We start from the raw sequence: 23,851 nt of genomic DNA, 5'->3' as shown, positions 1-23,851 counted from the left end.
TTCTCTCTCTCTCTCTCCCTCTCTCTCCCTCTCTTCCCCTCTCTCTCGCCCTCTCTCCCTCTCTCCCTCTATCTCTCTCTCTCTCTCTCTCTGTCTCTCTCTCTCTCCCTTCATCTCTCTCTCCCTCTCTCTCTCTCCCTCTCCTCTCTCTCTCTCTCTCTCTCTCTCCCTCTCCCTCTCTCCCTCTCTCCCTCTCTCTCTCTCTCTCTCTCTCTCTCTCTCTCTCTCTCAGGTAACTTGGGTTCCCAGCTGGTGGAGTATAAAGAAGAGATGTACATCACCTCTGACTGTGGGAAGACCTGGAGACAGGTAAGTCTCAGTCTCTCTCTATCCCCCTCTTTTCTCCACTCTTTCTGAAAGGAGAGATGGGATAATTTTTTGCAGTCATCATCTTACTAACTTTCCACTTCCTGTCTCTTTCATTATTTCCTGCAATTCTCCTTTCTGTTTTCAGGTGTTTGAGGAGGAGCATCACATCCTGTACCTGGACCATGGAGGGGTCATCGTTGCCATCAAAGACACCTCCATCCCTCTCAAAATACTCAAGTAAGCTCCTCTAACTGTCAACAAAATACTCAAGTAAACACCTGTAACCATCAACAAAATACTCAAGTAGGCTCATCAAACTGTAAACAAAATACTAAAGTAGGCACCTCTAACCATCAACAAAATACTCACGTAAGCACCTCTAACCATCAACAAAATACTCAAGTAGTCTCCTCTGTCAACAAAATACTCACGTAAGCACCTCTAACCATCAACAAAATACTCAAGTAGTCTCCTCTGTCAACAAAATACTCAAGTAGGCTCCCCTGTCAACAAAATACTCAAGTAGGCTCCTCTAACTGTTAACAAAATAGTCAGGTAGGCTCCTCTGTCAACAAAATAGTCAAGTAGCCTCCTCTGTCAACAAAATAGTCAAGTAGGCTCATCTGTCAACAAAATACTAAAGTTGGCTCCTCTAACTGTCAACAGTATAGTCAAGTAGGATTCTCTGTCAACAATATACTCAAGTAGGCTACTCTGTCAACAAACTACTCAAGTAGGCTCCTCTGTCAACAAACTACTCAAGTAGGCTCCTCTGTCAACAAACTACTCAAGTAGGCTCCTCTGTCAACAAACTACTCAAGTAGGCTCCTCTAACTGTCAACAAAATAATCCTTAACTCCAATACTCTTAATTTACAAAAATGGGAGCCACCAATGATATGACCTTCAAAACAGACACCTGAACAAGACTAGGTCTTTCCTGTGGGTCATATCTCTTCCTAGAGATTGTATCTCAACGAAGCCATGATCTTGATAAATGAAGGTTCAATTATAAAGATAGCATCATAAAGGTTATGTCCCCAGCTTTTTGACTTTATTCCCACTTCACTTCCTAAACCCTAAGCACTGCCTTTGGACTAGGCTGTAGTAGATATCTTCAGGCAAGAGTGAGAGAGCTTTTCATAAAGCTTTGGTGTTTAGGAGGCACCTGCCACAATCGGCGTCTGTGCTCTGTGTGACCAGCATTTAAGGGTAAACTATCTCCTCATGAGAGAGAGAGAGGGGGAGAGAGAGAGAGAGAGAGAGAGAGAGAGAGGGGAGAGAGAGAGAGAGAGGGGAGAGAGAGAGAGAGAGAGAGAGAGAGAGGTTTTCTTCTCCCCTTCTCAGAAGTGCACATACATGTATGTAGATCACAGAGATTCACTTTCATTTAGGGGCCCCCTGGAAAGCAAAAGGACCCAACTCAAGGCTGCCCCGTGCCAATATTCTGACTTCCCTTCACACACGCTTGTTATCTAATTCCTGGCTCTGGTTCACTCTAACACAAATAGCAGCGGGTTGCTTTGGGTTGCTCATGTATTATCCCACTGCTGCCATGTTGCTTTTAATAATGTATAAACATAACATTCTCAGAGGTGAGATGCCAAAATAAAACATGAAGGCTTATACATAATAATGTGTACATTCAGAAGTAAATCTGTACATATTCTAATGCAGCCACGTTTTGGTTATTCAGGGTACGTATGAAATATGGATTACATGCAGATTGGTGTTAGAGAATGCTGTGGTTCATTCATCACAAATACAAATACAAATACTCGTGTATTATTAAAAGATTAGATTGCAGCAAAGGACTCCACTGTGTCCTCACGGTAAAGTTCATCTTTGAACATGTTCTTAGAGTGTCATGGAGGAAGAAAGAACGAGGGAATGAGAAAAAGAAAGAGAGAGAGAGAGAGAGAGAGAGAGAGAGAGAGAGAGAGAGAGAGAGAGAGAGAGAGAGAGAGAAAGTGAGACAGACAACAACAAACCATTCCCTCTGGCTGATTCTCTCTGTGTACAGTAATGGAATGTCTGTCTCTCTCATACTCTGTGTATATTATCTAATCTGTCTCTCTAGTGTGTTTCTCTAGTTATTCTCAAGGCTTGTAAGCACATGATTAATTGCATAGCCTGCAGACATGGGTCTGCTTCTCAATCCCACGTTGATTCCTTTCCAATACACACCAATACTTATGCAACCCTGTTGAATCCGCGAGCCATAACCACAGGAGGTTCATTCGAGCTAGCGCTTAGCTTTGTGTACTTTATCCTCTAATTTTAAAGTCCTTGCTTTGGTAAACATTAGCGTGTGCGTCTGGTGGCGTGTTTGAAGACAAGCCCACGCCGAAACAGCCTGGTGACTTGTGGTCCAGTTCCAGGTCACAGTTCAGTCGTGGTTGAGGATAATCTGACCTCTCACTGCATGTATGACCGCATACAACATTCTAGACAGGAGCCTTACTCATATTACGAAGGGTCTTTTGAGCCTCTTTCCAAGATGGCCGTTCTATTAAAACCTATAGAGCCGTAAGTCATGTATGACCACAAACAACCCAGCAGGGCACCCTACCAAGATGGCCTTTCTATTAAAACCTATAGAGCCGTAAGTCATGTATGACCGCAAACAACCCAGCAGGGCACCCTACCAAGATGGAGACTCACTTTTTCCAAGATTCTTTAGAAAGAACTTAAGGTCAGTAGACATCTAGTTATGTAGTTAAATCTATAGTTATGATAGTTATCGATGCATAATTGTTTTGTGTGACGGCATTACATCCTGCTAGTCAGGAACCGTACTAATATATAATGAGAAACACACTAGAGAGACAGATTAGATAATATACACAGAGTATGAGAGAGACTGTATGAGAAATACTGTTCATTTCTACCTCATCCAAGATGGCCACTTGTTGAGAAGAGCCTATATACTTCCATAGAGTGGATGTGATTGTGTTGGTGTCTTTTCTCCTCAGGTTCAGTATTGATGAGGGACGCACCTGGACCATCCACAACTTCACAAGCACCTCAGTGTTCGTGGACGGACTTTTGAGTGAGCCGGGAGATGAGACGTTGGTCATGACGTGAGTGTGCCCTGGAATCTTCCATAATCGTAGATGGAGCTATATACAGTCATTTGGAAAGGGAATTATGAGATTTGCAGTCTGAGAATAGGCCCCATTTCAAGGACACCTCTTTTCCAAAGCTCTGCCATTGGTTTAATGCAACTCTCTCAACTAGTAACAAAGTAATTGATTGGTTTCTTAACACTATCACTTCAACATTGCGGTGTCTGATTGGCTTGAGCCTATTCTTCAAATGAAATGGCCAGGCGATGATTCACCCAGGAGATATTGAGAATTGATCCTGCAGTCTCAGTGACACCTCCTGCTGCTTAGCTCACATTCCTAGCCTGCTCACCCTGCCTAAGTCCTGGCTCCTCTGCTTGCAAATAAGGGGCTTAGGGAAGGAATATGGATCAGCTGACTCTCCAGGACTCATATTTTGCACCAGCAGGGTTTTCTCATCTCCAAAAGTCTCCATTAGGTGGAGTGGAGCGCCCAATCTTCCGGTTTTTATGACACGGTCGTTTCTTCCATGATTTTGAGGAAGATGATGGTACATGTGGAGAGAACGGTTCTTCTTTCACTTTTTCTCTGTTTTCTTCTGTTTTTAAAGATGTTCTGTTGCCCTCTTTTCTCTCTCTCTCTCTCTCTCTCTCTCTCTCTCTCTCTCTCTCTCTCTATCCATCCATCTATCCATCCATCAATCAATCTCTCTCTCTCTCTCTCTCTCTCTCTCCATCCATCCATCCATCAATCTCTCTCTCTCTCTCTCTCTCTCTCTCTCTCTCTCTCTCTCTCTCACTCTCTCTCTCTGGTGGTGGGAGGAGTAACAGAGATGGTGGTGGTGGAGGGGGGTGTAACAGAGATGCTGGAGGGGGGTGTAACAGAGATGGTGATGGTGGAGGGGGGTGTAAACAGAGATGCTGGTGGTGGAGGGGGGTGTAAACAGAGATGGTGATGGTGGAGGGGGGTGTAACATAGATGGTGGTGGTGGAGGGGGGTGTAAACAGAGATGGTGGAGGGGGGTGTAACAGAGATGGTGGAGGGGGGAGTAAACAGAGATGCTGGTGTTGGAGGGGGGTGTAACAGATATGGTGGAGGGGGGTGTAAACAGAGATGGTGGTGTTGGAGGGGGGTGTAACAGAGATGGTGGAGGTGGGTGTAACAGAGATGGTGGTGGTGGAGGGGGGTGTAACAGAGATGGTGATGGTGGTGGTGGAGGGGGTGTAACAGAGATGGTGATGGTGGTGGTGGAGGGGGGTGTAACAGAGATGGTGGTGGTGGTGGTGGAGGGGGTGTAACATAGATGGTGATGGTGGAGGGGGTGTAACAGAGATGGTGATGGTGGAGGGGGGTGTAACAGAGATGATGGTGGTGGAGGGGGGTGTAAACAGAGATGGTGGAGGGGGGTGTAACAGAGATGGTGATGGTGGAGGGGGGTGTAACAGAGATGGTGGAGGGGGGTGTAACATAGTGGTGTTGGAGGGTGGTGTAACAGAGATGGTGGAGGGGGTGTAAACAGAGATGGTGGAGGGGGGTGTAACAGAGATGGTGGAGGGGGGTGTAACAGAGATGGTGGTGGTGGAGGGGGGTGTAACAGAGATGGTGGAGGTGGAGGGGGGTGTAACAGAGATGGTGGAGGTGGAGGGGGGTGTAACAGAGATGGTGGTGGTGGAGGGGGGTGTAACAGAGATGGTGGTGGTGGAGGGGGGTGTAACAGAGATGGTGGAGGTGGAGGGGGGTGTAACAGAGATGGTGGTGGTGGAGGGGGTGTAACAGAGATGGTGGTGGTGGAGGGGGGTGTAACATAGATGGTGGTGGTGGAGGGGGGTGTAACAGAGATGGTGATGGTGGAGGTGGAGGGGGGTGTAGCAGAGATGGTGGTGGTGGTGGTGGAGGGGGGTGTAACAGAGATGGTGGAGGGGGTATAACAGAGATGGTGGAGGGGGGTGTAACAGAGATGGTGGTGGTGGAGGGGGGTGTAACAGAGATAGTGGAGGGGGGTGTAACATAGATGGTGGTGGTGGAGGGGGGTGTAACAGAGATGGTGATGGTGGAGGGGGGTGTAACAGAGATGGTGGAGGTGGAGGGGGGTGTAACAGAGATGGTGGTGGTGGTGGTGGAGGGGGGGTGTAACAGATGGGCTATGTACAGCTGCAGCAATCGGCTAGCTGCTCAGATAGCTGATGTTTAAAGATAGTGAGGGAAATGTAAGTCTCCAGCTTCAGTGATTTTTGCAATTCGTTCCAGGCATTGGCAGCAGAGAACTGGAAGGAAAGGCGGCCAAAAGAGGTGTTGGCTTTGGGGATGACCAGTGAGATATACCTGCTGGAGCACGTGCTACGGGTGGGTGTTATCGTGACCAGTGAGCTGAGATAAGGTGCAGGATTACCTAGCATAGACTTATAGATGACCTGGAGCCAGTGGGTCTGGCGACGAATATGTAGCGAGGGCCAGCCGACTAGAGCATACAGGTCGCAGTGGTGGGTGGTATAAGTTGATTTGGTAACAAAACGGATGGCACTGTGATAGACTACATCAAATTTGCTAAGTAGAGTATTGGAAGCTATTTTGTAGATGACATCGCCGAAGTCGAGGTTCGGTAGGATAGTCAGTTTTACTAGTGTAAGTTTGGCAGCTTGCGTGAAGGAGGCTAGAAAGCCGATTCTAGATTCGATTTTGGATTGGAGATGTTTGATATGAGTCTGGAAGAAGAGTTTACAGTCTAACCAGACACCCGGGTTACATTGTCGCATACATAACACAACTGATGCCATGTTTTCACATCAATTTGTTCCTTAAAGAACATGCGGACTTGGAATTGTTCCATTTTAAATAAACAAGTACATTTTTGTATTTCCTCCTTTTTTACTTAATGGTATATCGCCACCTAGTGGATATACATTGTACAACTCAATTTGATCTTCTATCATTCAATGCTTTTATGAATGCCTTTGAGTTTATAAAAACACATTAACGCCAAGCCAATCTTATGTGCAGAGCAGTCAATGGCTTTGGAGGCCCTCATAATTTCCTGGAGCATCTGTGTGTTTAATATGCAAAGTATGGACTATAGAAAGGTATCATTTCCAGGAGCCCTTAAGTGGATCGCTACTCATTAGTGCTGATGAAAAGAGTCAGGCTGGAGCGCTGTCATGTCACAATGCTACTTTCAGACTGCCTTGTTCCCTAAAGAGGGGGTTGGTTGAGACCGTGGACAGTGGATATGGTACAGGAGTCACGTCTCGAGTCTTTATGAAGAAATATCTACAGTTTTCTAAGACAGTAGACAGTAAACAGACATCAAAGTGATGATAATATGATCATATTAGATCTGTATTTCTCCTGTGTGTCTCTCCCTCCAGGGTGTTCGGTCACATCAGCTATCGGTCAGACTGGGAGCTGGTCAAGGTGGACTTCAGACAGTCATTCCCCAGACAATGTACAGAGGGAGACTACGACTCCTGGAAACTCACAGATCTGCAGGTACTCAACACACATACACTCACACACACACACACACACACACACACACACACACACACACACACACACACACACACACACACACACACACACACACACACACACACACACACACACACACACACATACACTCACACTCTCACACACACACATACACACACACACACACACACTCACACGCACACACACACGCACACGCACACACACACACACACACACACACACACACACACACACACACACACACACACACACACACACACACACACACACACACACACATACACACACACACTCACACGCACACACACACACACACACACACACACACTCCTGTCTTTGTAAAAATGTTGTGTGTATCCTGTACCTTTACAGTTAGAAAATTTATACTTTTGGCCCTCCTCAGGGAGAGAAGTGCATCATGGGTCAGGAGAGGAGTTTCAGGAAGAGGAAGGACACTGCGTTCTGTATCAAGGGGAGGAGCTACACCTCCGCCCTGACTACCAAGCCCTGCCAGTGCTCCGAGAAAGACTTCAACTGGTGAGACACCACACCAGAGCCAACACACTCTAGTGCAATAGACTATACTTAAGGTACAGACTTGAGATAAACAAATATGATATGCGTCACAGTCAGGGTTAGGCTTCGATTCCTTTTCTGTTTAGGAGATGAATTGAAAATCCAATAGAAGTATTTTCAATGAGGATCATCTTTCATTTCCAACTCTGTTCCTGAATGAGAATAACACTGTAATTCACTATAAACAATCAATCGATGCTGTATGTAGACTAGATAATTGATATTGATCCTGTTGGCGTGTGTGATGTTGGTGTCTATCGATCATTGAGCTCATGAACTGTATTTGACCTTTGCCCTTTCTCTGCAAACTGGAAGGAACTTACCCTTATCTACTGTTCTAGGACCAGTTTACCCTTATATACTGTTCTAGGACCAGTTTACCCCTATCTACTGTTCTAGGACCAGTTTACCCTTATCTACTGTTCTAGAACCAGTTTACCCTTATCTACTGTTCTAGGACCAGTTTACCCTTATCTACTGTTCTAGGACTAACTTACCCTTATCTACTGTTCTAGAACCAGTTTACCCCTATCTACTGTTCTCGGACCAGTTTACCCTTATCTACTGTTCTAGGACCAGTTTACCCTTATCTACTGTTCTAGAACCAGTTTACCCTTATCTACTGATCTAGGACTAACTTACCCTTATCTACTGTTCTAGAACCAGTTTACCCCTATCTACTGTTCTAGAACCAGTTTACCCTTATCTACTGTTCTAGAACCAGTTTACCCTTATCTACTGTTCTAGAACCAGTTTACCATCCTCCAATCCTAACCTCAACCATCAGGGGGAGCAACACTAACTAGCCTTAGGTCAGTGTCTGGGGGTAACGTTCTCCTCTTCCTCTGTGTGTTCAGTGACTATGGGTTTGAACGTGCCCAGAGCCTCAAAACAGAGGGAGATAGATGCTTCGCTGACTTCTGGCACGACCCAGACTCACCCCCTCACGACTGTCACCAGGGACACAACTTTGAGTCCAGTACTGGGTGAGGAATAGTAGTAGGACTTGCACACACACACACACACACACACACACACACACACACACACACAAACACACAATCTTGTGCAGCTAACCTTGTGGGGACATACAATTCAGTCCCATTCAAATTCCTATTTTCCCTAACCCCTAACCCAAAACCTAACCCTAACACATACACATTGCTTTCACCACTCTCCCTACCGTATCTCAATAAAGGAAAGTCCATAATGATTGTTTTAGTACACCCGTCTCTACCTCCCTATACGACACCACAAGTCTCCCTGTTTTCTGGCGTTGGTACGGCTGTGTTGCAGGTACAGGAAGGTTGTGTCCAACTTGTGTGAAGGGGGAGTGAACAAGCAGCAGAGCGCCAAGCAGCACACCTGTCCTCTGCTGCCGCCCAGAGGCCTCCAGCTGGGCATCAAAGGACAGATGCTGGCTGTGGCGCCTGGTGATGACATCACCTTCATTGTCCACCAGGAGCAGGTACTGTTTACTTATGTCAGAATTGAGAGCAAATCCTGGGGGTGGGGTAGTTGTGTGTGGCTGTGTGGAGTAAATGTATGTGTTTTTGTGACTTTGTCTGTGTGATTGTAACAATAGCCAGTTAGTAATAGCCATAGCCAGGTGAGTCTCTGAACCACCTCTACGCAGACGACACCATTCTGTATACTTCTGGCCCTTGTTTGGACACTGTGTTAACAACTCTCCAGACGAGCTTCAATGCCATACAACTCTCCTTCCGTGGCCTCCAACTGCTCTTAAATACAAGTCAAACGAAATGCATGCTCTTCAACCGATCGCTGCCTGCAGCTGCACGCCCGTCCAGCATCACTACTCTGGACGGCTCTGACTTAGAATATGTGGTCAACTACAAATACCTAGGTGTCTGGTTAGACTGTAAACTCTCCTTCCAGATTCACGTCAAATCCAAAGTTAAATGTAGAATTGGCTTCCTATTTCGCAACAAAGCATCCTTCACTCATGCTGCCAAACATAAACTGACCATCCTACCTATCCTGGACTTCGGGCCATGTCATTTACAAAATAGCCTCCAATACCCTACTCAATAAATTGGATGCAGTCTATCACAGTGCCATCCGTTTTGTCACCAAAGCCCCATATACTACCCACCACTGCGACCTGTATGCTCTCGTTGGCTGGCCCTCGCTTCATACTCGTCGCCAAACCCACTGGCTCCAGGTCATCTACAAGACCGTGCTAGGTAAAGTCCCCCCTTATCTCAGCTCGCTGGTCACCCTAGCAGCACCCACCTGTAGCACACGCTCCAGCAGGTATATCTCTCTGGTCACCCCCAAAACCAATTCATCCTTTGGCCGCCTCTCCTTCCAGTTCTCTGCTGCCAATGACTGGAACGAACTACAAAAATCTCTGAAACTGGAAACACTTATCTCCCTCAGTAGCTTTAAGCACCAGCTGTAAGAGCAGCTCACAGATTACTGCACCTGTACATAGCCCACCTATAATTTAGCCCAAACAACTACCTCTTCCCCTACTGTATTTATTTATTTTGCTCCTTTGCACCCCATTATTTCTATCTCTACTTTGCACATTCTTCCACTGCAAATCTACCATTCCAGTGTTTTACTTGCTATATTGTATTTACTTCGCCACCATGGCCTTTTTTTGCCTTACCTCCCTTATCTCACCTCACTTGCTCACATTGTATATAGACTTATTTTTCTAATGTATTATTGACTGTATGTTTGTTTTACTCCATGTGTAACTCTGTGTTGTTGTATGTGTCGAACTGCTCTGCTTTATCTTGGCCAGGTCGCAGTTGTAAATGAGAACTTGTTCTCAACTTGCCTACCTGGTTAAATAAAGGTGAAATAAAATAAATAAATAAATAAAAATGAGATTTCCCCCCTGTTTTCCGAATGCAAGTTTATGATGACTCACACGCGACTCCTTATAACTGCAACTAGATGAAATAGAGCATTAGTTTATCCCAGTTCTCAGTTCAGTGACGTTCTCTTCCTGTACCTCCTCCCTCACCCAGGGTGACACCAGCAGCACTAAGTACCAGGTGGATCTGGGGGACGGGATGAGGGCCATCTACCAGAACCTGACGGTGACAGACGAACCCATCCAGCACCGCTACGAACAGCAGGGAGTCTACCGCGTCACCGTCAAGGCTGAGAACGTTGCCGGACACGACCAGGCCACCATATATATCCAGGTCACAGCCCCTCTACAGGAAGTTCACCTAGAAGTAGTTCCCATCGCCGGGATTAACCAGGAAGTCAACCTGACAGCTGTGGTACTTCCCTTTGAGGCCAACCTGACTGTCTTCTACTGGTGGATAGGAGACAACCTGCAGGTAATGTATACTGACACACACCTCACACACACACACACACACACACACACACACACACACACACACACACACACACACACACACACACACACACACACACACACACACACACACACACACACACACACACACACACAACCTACAGGTAATGTATACTGACACACACCTCACACACACACCTCACACACACACACACACACACACACACACACACACACACACACACACACACACACACACACACACACACACACACACACACACACACACACACACACACACACACACACACACACACACACACACACACAACCTACAGGTAATGTATACTAACACACACCTTACACACACACAACCTACAGGTAATGTATACTAACACACACCTTACACACACATAACCTAAAGGTAATGTATACTAACACACACCTTACACACACAGACAACCTACAGGTAATCTATACTAACACACACCTTACACACACACAACCTACAGGTAATGTATACTAACACACACCTTACACACACATAACCTACATGTAATGTATACTAACACACACCTTACACACACAGACAACCTAAAGGTAATGTATACCAACACACACCTTACACACACAACCTACAGGTAATGTATTCTAACACACACCACACCACACCACACACGTTCACCGCACTGGTGAACGAATCAATGTATTTTAATGTGTCCCATTCAGCCCAAGATGTCCCTGGGGAACAGTCTGATAACGAGGTTCCCTGAGGAAGGAGAGGTGTCTGTCACCGTCCAGGCCTCTAACGGACGCTCCATGGTGCAGGACACCAAGAACGTCCACGTCTACGGTAAGAGAGAGGAAACATTACAGTGCTAATTATTTATGATATATACCAGAATTTTTGTATCTTTCAAGGATTTGATATAGATTTTTGCAGGTGTCTGTAATTATCTCTGGCCATAGGTGTAGCCTTATCACATGTAAAATATGTCACATAAATAATTACAATTTCAAATAAAAAATGTAATGACAAAGCTGTGAAACCTTAAATATAAACCATCAACTTAGTGAATACCAATGGTGTTTAATATGAGGGTTTCAGAATGAAATATCCTTTATATATATATATATATATATATATATACTTTTATTTTACTATGTCAATATGTATTTGTTGTCAATATTTTGCCATCAAACTGGTGGCAGTTGTGGAAAAAACTCATTAGCTGGATGAGTTGCAGAATTGCAGAATTGTTGATGAGATGCTACTTTCATTAATTAGGCTATTTTCTCTACTAGAAACTCATGGACAATGTGGACACAGATATAAATGAATACATTTTTTACAAGTTATTCAAGTATAAATGACCGAAGTTACGATAGATTACCATAGATTACTGATGATTCCGGTAACTTTGGTAAAGTACCAGTAGCTTTGCAAACCTAGACGTACATCAACTATTTATGACGTTATATGTATATTTGGTTGAAGCTCAATGTTAAATTCAATATGCCAATAATAAAAATCTATGAAAATTCACAAACCAACATGAAATGAGGTACACAGTACACTCCCGCCTCTCGTCATGATCCGTCTGGCCGTTGCCGAGAACTACTATACTGTATTTTAGATGGCTCATAAAAGCATTGTTGAGTGGCAATGGACAGGGTGTGATTGCAGCCTACAATTCACCCTCCAATTGTGTGACACTTTTGAAATTCTGCATTTCCCCTGATTGTCTATGGGTCAAAAGAAAAAAGGGAAATAAAAGTATTATCTGAGTTTTTTAGGAGCGAAGGACACTGTCTACCGTTGTCCTATCCAGGCTGTTTGATATCCTAAGCAACCTCCATACACATTGTGTGAATCACGATAGACCAACATACTGTAGCTACTGTAGTAGGTCAAAGCTGTGAACAGGGAAACCTCGGTAGAGCATCGGGGGAGTGTGTGGTGCTCGAGTGAATTTATTTTATTCTTCAGACCTACTTATTTTTTTTGTTTTTAATAGCTCTAGTTCCTGGGTTCTCCATGATGTCATGTGCTGCTGTGTCACTGGGTAACGATGTCCATAGAGGAGTTTGATTTATTCATGAGAGATTGCTAACTGAGCAGAAATGTACTGTATTATCTTACCCCCAAGGGAACTGACGATACAGAATAAACATACTGCAGAAGCAGGCGTTGTAGGATAATGAGAAACTGTTGACTTATTCTAAAGACTCCAAACAGTAGAAATGAATATGGTGTCATTAATATGGAGGCTTCCATTATTGTCCATTCTGAATGCTGTAACCCTTTGGTGTTGACTTCCTGTGTGTTCTATTTGATCCCAGACCATTTCCAGGTCATCCCCCTTGCCTTCAGCAGTAACCTGGACCGCCTCAACCCCAACATTCCAGAGTGGAGGGAGGACGTGGGTCAGGTGGTCACCAAGATATTGGCAAAGGTGGGTCTACTGTACTCACCTCATACATGACCTGATGCTGTAACGTAACACAAGCACTCTATTCTTCAGGAAACATCATGATAGTATCTGCATTGGCCTCAATATGTTCAATGATTCGATTTGATAGACATGATGAAATGGGAGAAAAAAACACATTTGGAGATGGGGTAGGGTCTATCTGAACTTGTTAGTTTGAACATGAACCAGGTCGTAACAGGGTACACAAGTCCCATAAGGGGTCGTTTTTGACCATGACCTTTAACCCCCAGATCACAGGTATCCCCCAGGTGTCCCTGGTAACCATGGTGAAGCGGGGCCTGCCCACCACAGCTGACCTGTACGTTCTCCCACCAGAGAGCCAGCGTGATAAGAGGAGCGTGTTTGTGGATAAGGTAATCCGTTCATATCCGGATTGGGGTCAATTTCATTTCAAATCCAGTCAATTCAAAACTAAAACCAAACTCCAATTCCAAATGTTCCTCATTGAAAAGCGTTGAAGAGAACTGCAATTGGAATCTCAGTGTTCTTCCTGAATTGACTGGAATTGAAATGGAATCGAGCCCAATCCTGATTCATAAATAGTATTCACTTTTTATATCCGTGTCCATATTGTCCCTGAGTGTCTAGTCGATAAACCATATGAGTCAAGAGAAAATAGCCTAATTCATGAAAACATTTTTTATTTCCAATTACCTCGGCAACTCGTTCAACTGTTGACTTTTTTTTCCACATCTGCCACAGTTGACAGCAAGTACATATTGGTAGAGTTTAAATAAATGTCACTCGCTGCAGTAATTTACCTCTGTGTAAAGGTTGTGTTTCTTCCACAGCGTATCCCTGCCATCAAGCAGGCCTTCAACGACAACAACGTTAGCTTCATCGTAAGAGGAGGTCTACAGGTGTTGGTGACGCTAGCTGACCCGAACGCAGGTAACCAAAGCATCCTGTATTACCGTTCTAATTCCTGTAATCATGCCATTGTGATGTTGTAAATATGATTTCATGATAGATCATTTCTCCATTTCATTATTTGGTTTCATGTTACACTCTGAATGGATAATTGAGTTTTTATCAATCTATTTCAAATTACTAGTAGCTAATGAGTCGTCCACGAGAGCGACGGAGATCAGTGCGTGTTAGTCACTCCACACAACCTTTTTCTCACTTTTACTTCCTGCTTTCTCAAAAGGAGCCTACCTTTCCTCCAATCTGATTGGTTGAGGTTCCTGTTACCTGCTCTCTGCTTTCAGTGTTATTTCCCTAAGTTTTTACCTACTAAATTGCTAAAATGTTAGATATTTTTTCACAAAATCTGCAGAGGTAAACAATATGTTTCAATGATGTCAAATCTATCCCCTTTCCTTTTGAACTTGATCTTTTCTTGGACAGTTTGGTTACGGATCTCTTCTCCTGACCGTGTGTTGTCTGTTGAACACTGTGTGGGGTTTATTGAAGCGGAGTGGAATGGAGTGTTAGCATTTCTGTTGGTGTTTATTGAAGCGGAGTGGAATGGAGTGTTAGCATTTCTGTTGGGGTTTATTGAAGCGGAGTGGAATGGAGTGTTAGCATTTCTGTTGGTGTTTATTGAAGCGGAGTGGAATGGAGTGTTAGCATTTCTGTTGGTGTTTATTGAAGCGGAGTTGAATGGAGTGTTAGCATTTCTGTTGGGGTTTATTGAAGCGGAGTGGAATGGAGTGTTAGCATTTCTGCTGGGGTTTATTGAAGCGGAGGGGAATGGAGTGTTAGCATTTCTGCTGGGGTTTATTGAAGCGGAGTGGAATGGAGTGTTAGCATTTCTGTTGGTGTTTATTGAAGCGGAGTGGAATGGAGTGTTAGCATTTCTGTTGGTGTTTATTGAAGCGGAGTGGAATGGAGTGTTAGCATTTCTGCTGGGGTTTATTGTGACATGGCAGCTATAATCTTGTTTGTGTCTCAGGGGCCCAAATCCACAGGAGGTGTGTGTGTGTTACCTACCCTGTGTTCATTTCCCATCTGATGTGCGTTGGCTATGCTTGTGTGTGTGTGTGTGTGTGTGTGTGTGTGTGTGTGTGTGTGTGTGTGTGTGTGTGTGTGTGTGTGTGTGTGTGTGTGTGTGTGTGTGTGTGTGTGTGTGTGTCATATCATAATGTTTGTGTGTTGTCTGTCTCCCCTGCAGGTTCTCAGGGTGGAGTGGCAGGTCCTGGAGTCTGGGCTCTGTCTGTCATCTTCCTCATCAGCCTCCTCGCTACTGGATCCTTCATCCTCTACAAGTTCAAGAGGTGGGTCTTATAGACTTAGCCTGCATGGCTGCTAGTCTGTTGCTGCTCTCTTGCCAACTACTTATGGAATTATCATGTAAAACATGATTTTACTTGACAATGACAATAGAGTAGACTAAAGCACAAACAGATCTGGGACCAGGCTATTTTAGACTTACATATCTGAGATATGCACTGGGCACTTTACTGGCCAGTCCTCCTCTGAAGCGTTGCATGATTACAGATGAAAAAATAATCATGACTACAGATGAAAACATAACCATGACTACAGATGAAAACATAATCATGACTACAGATGAAAACATAACCATGACTACAGATGAAAACATAACCATGACTACAGATGAAAACATAACCATGACTACAGATGAAAACATAACCATGACTACAGATGAAAACATAACCATGACTACAGATGAAAACATAACCATGACCACAGATGAAAACATAATCATGACTACAGATGAAAACATAATCATGACTACAGATGAAAACATAACCATGACTACAGATGAAAACATAACCATGACCACAGATGAAAACATAACCATGACTACAGATGAAAACATAACCATGACTACAGATGAAAACATAACCATGACTACAGATGAAAACATAACCATGACTACAGATGAAAACATAACCATGACTACAGATGAAAACATAACCATGACTACAGATGAAAACATAACCATGACCACAGATGAAAACATAACCATGACTACAGATGAAAACATAACCATGACTACAGATGAAAACTTAACTGCATGTATCAAGATACAGTAGGTGAATACATACAGTTGAAGTCGGAAGTTTACATACACTTAGGTTGGAGTCATTAAAACTCATTTTTCAACCACTCCACAAATTTCTTGTTAACAAACTATAGTTTTGGCAAGTTGATTAGGGCATCTACTTTCTGCATGACACAAGTAATTTTTCCAACAATTGTTTACAGACAGATTATTTCACTAACAGTGGGGCAAAAAAGTATTTAGTCAGCCACCAATTGTGCAAGTTCTCCCACATAAAAAGATGAGAGAGCCCTGTAATTATTATCATAGGTACACTTCAACTATGACAGACAAAATGAGAAAAAAAATCCAGAAAATCACATTGTAGGATTTTTTATGAATTTATTTGCAAAATATGGTGGAAAATAAGTATTTGGTCACCTACAAACAAGCCAGATTTCTGGCTCTCACAGACCTGTAACTTCTTCTTTAAGAGGCTCCTCTGTTCTCCACTCGTTACCTGTATTAATGGCACCTGTTTGAACTTGTTATCAGTATAAAAGACATCTGTCCACAACCTCAAACAGTCACACTCCAAACTCCACTATGGCCAAGACCAAAGAGCTGTCAAAGGACACCAGAAACAAAATTGTAGACCTGCACCAGGCTGGGAATACTGAATCTGCAATAGGTAAGCAGCTTGGTTTGAAGAAATCAACTGTGGGAGCAATTGTAATGTAAGACAGTACATGTCCAGGCCCGTCTGAAGTTTGCTAGAGAGCATTTGGATGATCCAGAAGAAGATTGGGAGAATGTCATATGATCAGATGAAACCAAAATATAACTTTTTGGTAAAAACTCCAACTCGTCGTGTTTGGAGGACAAAGAATGCTGAGTTGCATCCAAAGAACACCATACCTACTGTGAAGCATGGGGGTGGAAACATCATGCTTTGGGGCTGTTTTTCTGCAAAGGGACCAGGATGACTGATCCGTGTAGAGGAAAGAATTAATGGGGCCATGTATCGTGAGATTTTGAGTGAAAATCTCCTTCCATCAGCAAGGGCATTGAAGATGAAACGTGGCTGGGTCTTTCAGCATGACAATGATCCCAAACACACCGCCCGGGCAACGAAGGAGTGGCTTCGTAAGAAGCATTTCAAGGTCCTGGAGTGGCCTAGCCAGTCTCCAGATCTCAACCTCATAGAAAATCTTTGGAGGAAGTTGAGGTCTTGGCTGATTTCTTTTGATTTTCCCATGATGTCAAGCAAAGAGGCATGGAATTCGAAGGTAGGCCTTGAAATACATCCACGGGTACAACTCCAAATGACTCAAATGATGTCAATTAGCCTATCAGAAGCTTCTAAAGCCATGACATCATTTTCAGGAATTTTCCAAGCTGTTTAAAGGCACAGTCAACTTAGTGTTTGTAAACTTTTGACCCACTGGAATTGTGATACAGTGAAATAATCTGTCTGTAAACAATTGTTGGAAAAATTACTTGTGTCATGCACAAAGTAGATGTCCTAACCGACTTGCCTAAACTATAGTTTTTTAACTTGACATTTGTGGAGTGGGTGAAAAACGAGTTTTAATGACTCCAACCTAAGTGTGTGTAAACTTCCGACTTCAACTGTATATATACTGTCTATAGAATACATAAATGCATGTACTTGATGAATCTAGATTCGACATGAATATGTTGTGCATGATTTGTGTTTTGTTCACCAGTTACACCAATAGCACATACTTTGCATCCGATGCACAAAGTCCACAATCTGTCACTCATTAACATGAACTACAACTCCAGCCAAACCTCTTATCAAAACTACAAATCCCACAGTCCTTGGCTTAGGACTGAGGATGCCTATCCTCCGCTGTTTTTCAGAAAGCTGCCCGGCCGGAACGTGTACGCCCAGATGCACAATGAGAAGGAGCAGGAGATGACCAGCCCTGTCAATCACAGTGAGGACACGCAGCACATCATCCAGGGGGAGGAGTTTATCGACGACGACCTGGACTCACAGACTCTAGGTAACGCAGAAGGTAGCCCCGCCTTCTGTTCCCTGATCAGGATTAGGACTAACCCCCACTACTACTAACAGAACAGCCTGCTACCACTCACAAGCCCAGGCAGATAACAGAACAGCCTGCTACCACTCACAAGCCCAGTCAGTTAACAGAATAGCCTGCTACCACTCACAAGCCCAGTCAGTTAACAGAACAGCCTGCTACCACTCACAAGCCCAGGCAGATAACAGAACAGCCTGCTACCACTCACAAGCCCAGGCAGATAACAGAACAGCCTGCTACCACTCACAAGCCCAGGCAGATAACAGAACAGTTAACAGAACAGCCTGCTACCACTCACAAGCCCAGGCAGATAACAGAACAGCCTGCTACCACTCACAAGCCCAGGCAGATAACAGAACAGCCTGCTACCACTCACAAGCCCAGGCAGATAACAGGACAGCCTGCTACCACTCACAAGCCCAGGCAGATAACAGGACAGCCTGCTACCACTCACAAGCCCAGGCAGATAACAGAACAGCCTGCTACCACTCACAAGCCCAGCCAGTTGCCAGGACAGCCTGCTACCACTCACAAGCCCAGGCAGATAACAGGACAGCCTGCTACCACTCACAAGCCCAGGCAGATAACAGGACAGCCTGCTACCACTCACAAGCCCAGGCAGATAACAGGACAGCCTGCTACCACTCACAAGCCCAGGCAGATAACAGGACAGCCTGCTACCACTCACAAGCCCAGTCAGTTAACAGAACAGCCTGCTACCACTCACAAGCCCAGTCAGTTAACAGAACAGCCTGCTACCACTCACAAGCCCAGCCAGTTAACAGAACAGCCTGCTACCACTCACAAGCCCAGCCAGTTAACAGAACAGCCTGCTACCACTCACAAGCCCAGGCAGATAACAGAACAGCCTGCTACCACTCACAAGCCCAGTCAGTTAACAGAATAGCCTGCTACCACTCACAAGCCCAGTCAGTTAACAGAACAGCCTGCTACCACTCACAAGCCCAGGCAGATAACAGAACAGCCTGCTACCACTCACAAGCCCAGGCAGATAACAGAACAGCCTGCTACCACTCACAAGCCCAGGCAGATAACAGAACAGTTAACAGAACAGCCTGCTACCACTCACAAGCCCAGGCAGATAACAGAACAGCCTGCTACCACTCACAAGCCCAGGCAGATAACAGAACAGCCTGCTACCACTCACAAGCCCAGGCAGATAACAGGACAGCCTGCTACCACTCACAAGCCCAGGCAGATAACAGGACAGCCTGCTACCACTCACAAGCCCAGGCAAATAACAGGACAGCCTGCTACCACTCACAAGCCCAGGCAGATAACAGGACAGCCTGCTACCACTCACAAGCCCAGGCAGATAACAGAACAGCCTGCTACCACTCACAAGCCCAGGCAGATAACAGGACAGCCTGCTACCACTCACAAGCCCAGGCAGATAACAGAACAGCCTGCTACCACTCACAAGCCCAGGCAGATAACAGAACAGTTAACAGAACAGCCTGCTACCACTCACAAGCCCAGGCAGATAACAGAACAGCCTGCTACCACTCACAAGCCCAGGCAGATAACAGGACAGCCTGCTACCACTCACAAGCCCAGGCAGATAACAGAACAGCCTGCTACCACTCACAAGCCCAGGCAGATAACAGGACAGCCTGCTACCACTCACAAGCCCAGGCAGATAACAGAACAGCCTGCTACCACTCACAAGCCCAGGCAGATAACAGAACAGTTAACAGAACAGCCTGCTACCACTCACAAGCCCAGGCAGATAACAGAACAGCCTGCTACCACTCACAAGCCCAGCCAGTTAACAGAACAGCCTGCTACCACTCACAAGCCCAGTCAGTTAACAGAACAGCCTGCTACCACTCACAAGCCCAGGCAGATAACAGAACAGCCTGCTACCACTCACAAGCCCAGTCAGTTAACAGAACAGCCTGCTACCACTCACAAGCCCAGGCAGATAACAGAACAGTTAACAGAACAGTTAACAGAACAGTTAACAGGACAGTTAACAGAACAGCCTGCTACCACTCACAAGCCCAGGCAGATAACAGGACAGTTAACAGAACAGTTAACAGAACAGTTAACAGGACAGTTAACAGAACAGTTAACAGAACAGTTAACAGAACAGTTAACAGAACAGTTAACAGAACAGTTAACAGGACAGTTAACAGAACAGTTAACAGGACAGTTAACAGAACAGTTAACAGAACAGTTAACAGAACAGTTAACAGAACAGTTAACAGAACAGTTAACAGGACAGTTAACAGAACAGTTAACAGAACAGTTAACAGAACAGTTAACAGAACAGTTAACAGAACAGTTAACAGAACAGTTAACAGAACAGATAACAGAACAGATAACAGAACAGTTAACAGAACAGTTAACAGAACAGATAACAGAACAGTTAACAGAACAGTTAACAGAACAGTTAACAGAACAGCCTGCTACCACAGTTAACAGAACAGTTAACAGAACAGTTAACAGAACAGTTAACAGGACAGTTAACAGAACAGTTAACAGAACAGTTAACAGAACAGTTAACAGAACAGTTAACAGAACAGTTAACAGAACAGATAACAGAACAGATAACAGAACAGTTAACAGAACAGTTAACAGAACAGTTAACAGAACAGTTAACAGAACAGTTAACAGAACAGCCTGCTACCACAGTTAACAGAACAGTTAACAGAACAGTTAACAGAACAGCCTGCTACCACTCACAAGCCCAGGCAGATAACAGAACAGCCTGCTACCACTCACAAGCCCAGCCAGTTAACAGAACAGCCTGCTACCACTCACAAGCCCAGTCAGTTAACAGAACAGCCTGCTACCACTCACAAGCCCAGGCAGATAACAGAACAGCCTGCTACCACTCACAAGCCCAGTCAGTTAACAGAACAGCCTGCTACCACTCACAAGCCCAGGCAGATAACAGAACAGTTAACAGAACAGTTAACAGAACAGTTAACAGGACAGTTAACAGAACAGCCTGCTACCACTCACAAGCCCAGGCAGATAACAGGACAGTTAACAGAACAGTTAACAGAACAGTTAACAGGACAGTTAACAGAACAGTTAACAGAACAGTTAACAGAACAGTTAACAGAACAGTTAACAGAACAGATAACAGAACAGATAACAGAACAGTTAACAGAACAGTTAACAGAACAGTTAACAGAACAGTTAACAGAACAGTTAACAGAACAGCCTGCTACCACAGTTAACAGAACAGTTAACAGAACAGTTAACAGAACAGATAACAGAACAGTTAACAGAACAGTTAACAGAACAGTTAACAGAACAGTTAACAGAACAGTTAACAGAACAGATAACAGAACAGATAACAGAACAGATAACAGAACAGTTAACAGAACAGTTAACAGAACAGATAACAGAACAGATAACAGAACAGATAACAGAACAGATAACAGAACAGTTAACAGAACAGTTAACAGAACAGTTAACAGAACAGCCTGCTACCACAGTTAACAGAACAGTTAACAGAACAGTTAACAGAACAGTTAACAGAACAGTTAACAGAACAGTTAACAGAACAGTTAACAGGACAGTTAACAGAACAGTTAACAGAACAGTTAACAGAACAGTTAACAGAACAGATAACAGAACAGTTAACAGAACAGTTAACAGAACAGTTAACAGAACAGTTAACAGAACAGTAACAGAACAGATAACAGAACAGATAACAGAACAGATAACAGAACAGATAACAGAACAGTTAACAGAACAGTTAACAGAACAGTTAACAGAACAGCCTGCTACCACAGTTAACAGAACAGTTAACAGAACAGTTAACAGAACAGTTAACAGAACAGTTAACAGAACAGTTAACAGAACAGTTAACAGAACAGTTAACAGAACAGTTAACAATGCAAGGTATTCCCTATTTGCTGTTATATTGTTCATAAAAGCTACTAAACTCATAATGATATTGTGAATTAAAGGTAAAACATTTTAAGCATTCTAATACCTATATCAATCGGAAATATTAATTAAAATCAGAGCTATGGGTTGGTTGAAAGAGAACCAACCAGTCATCTAGTCAAAGTATTAATTAAAATCAGAGCTATGGGTTGGTTGAAAGAGAACCAACCAGTCATCTAGTCAAAGTATTAATTAAAATCTGAGCTATGGGTTGGTTGAAAGAGAACCAACCAGTCATCTAGTCAAAGTATTAATTAAAATCAGAGCTATGGGTTGGTTGAAAGAGAACCAACCAGTCATCTAGTCAAAGTATTAATTAAAATCAGAGCTATGGGTTGGTTGAAAGAGAACCAACCAGTCATCTAGTCAAAGTATTAATTAAAATCAGAGCTATGGGTTGGTTGAAAGAGAACCAACCAGTCATCTAGTCAAAGTATGAATTAAAATCAGAGCTATGGGTTGGTTGAAAGAGAACCAACCAGTCATCTAGTCAAAGTATTAATTAAAATCAGAGCTATGGGTTGGTTGAAAGAGAACCAACCAGTCATCTAGTCAAAGTATTAATTAAAATCAGAGCTATGGGTTGGTTGAAAGAGAACCAACCAGTCATCTAGTCAAAGTATTAATTAAAATCAGAGCTATGGGTTGGTTGAAAGAGAACCAACCAGTCATCTAGTCAAAGTATTAATTAAAATCAGAGCTATGGGTTGGTTGAAAGAGAACCAACCAGTCATCTAGTCAAAGAGAAAAGAACGATCAAGGAAATGCTTTAATGTTGCAAGATAAAGAAGCAGGTGGTATTTTCTCTTTTAAAACCAACCGACCCTTGACTCTGGTCTCACTACTTCCTCTCTCTCCTTGTTGCTAGGTAACCACTCGGGCGTGGTGCTGAGCATCAACTCCAGAGAGCTGCACAGCTACCTGACCAGCTGATGGCTGAACACAGACACGCTAATCAGCTAGCCATGCTAACGAGCACAGGGAACTCTAATCTGCCTTCCTCCTCTGTCGCTCTGTCTGACCAACCAATCCACCGCTCCCCGTACAGAGGAAGAGAGAAAGCACCACAGTACTACAGTCTAGCATTAGTCCCTCTCTGTCCTCTCCTCTCTGATTCCTCTCCACGGCCCCTTGCTCCCTTGTTTCCGTCTCTCGCTCAGAGGGACACATATCCTCCGTTCTGCTCGTCTCTCTATCCCGTCCTCCACTGCGTTACTGTAACATCGGGGGTGTGGGCCAACTCTGCTTTTTACCCAGTGTCCTTTGCACCCAGTGTCCTTTGCACCAGTGTCCTTTGCACCAGCGTCCTTTGCACCTAGTGTCCTTGTGTCCTTGTACCCAGTGTCATGACTGCTCTGTGTATTCTCATTGGCTAAACCCCTCGGAGAATGATTGGACGCCACCCAGTGAGGAAAGAGAAATCCGGTGAAATCACAGAGAACGCCCCGCCTACTGGCCTGCTATTTAGAATGCTCAGGACTGTAAGACTCGTCTTTCCCTGACCCTCATCAGGTAGTTTCCAGATACGCTATACAGTGCATTTTCACAATGTTGTTACGTTCCAGCCTTATTCTAAAATGGATTGAATAGTTTTTCCCCCTCATCAATCTACACACAATACCCCATAATGACATCACAATACCCCATAATGACATC

The 23,851-nt window shown here is 44.2% G+C and overlaps 1 protein-coding gene across 3 annotated transcripts; it reads left to right on the top strand.

Moving 5' to 3' along the window:
• Positions 1–220: 220 nt before the first annotated feature.
• On the top strand, positions 221–23,851 carry LOC109896516 (VPS10 domain-containing receptor SorCS2-like). 3 transcript variants are annotated; one of them, XM_031832557.1, is made up of 15 exons: positions 221–309; positions 455–546; positions 3,284–3,391; positions 6,739–6,859; positions 7,266–7,399; positions 8,296–8,424; positions 8,735–8,906; positions 10,444–10,764; positions 11,475–11,598; positions 13,089–13,201; positions 13,471–13,593; positions 14,032–14,131; positions 15,357–15,459; positions 18,081–18,238; positions 23,064–23,851. In XM_031832557.1, the coding sequence occupies exons 1-15, from the start codon at positions 271–273 to the stop codon at positions 23,126–23,128; spliced, it is 1,902 nt and encodes a 633-aa protein (XP_031688417.1). In that variant the 5' UTR covers positions 221–270; the 3' UTR covers positions 23,129–23,851. The 3 variants fall into 3 exon arrangements, with proteins under 3 accessions (XP_031688417.1, XP_031688416.1, XP_031688415.1); XM_031832556.1 differs by having other exon boundaries at positions 18,036–18,226; XM_031832555.1 differs by having other exon boundaries at positions 18,036–18,238.

Source organism: Oncorhynchus kisutch, linkage group LG9 (assembly GCF_002021735.2).
Source record: "Oncorhynchus kisutch isolate 150728-3 linkage group LG9, Okis_V2, whole genome shotgun sequence".
NCBI classification, from domain to species: Eukaryota; Metazoa; Chordata; class Actinopteri; order Salmoniformes; family Salmonidae; genus Oncorhynchus; species Oncorhynchus kisutch.
The sequence above is the reverse complement of the archived record's forward strand: the minus strand, read 5'-3'. Positions and strand labels throughout refer to the sequence as shown.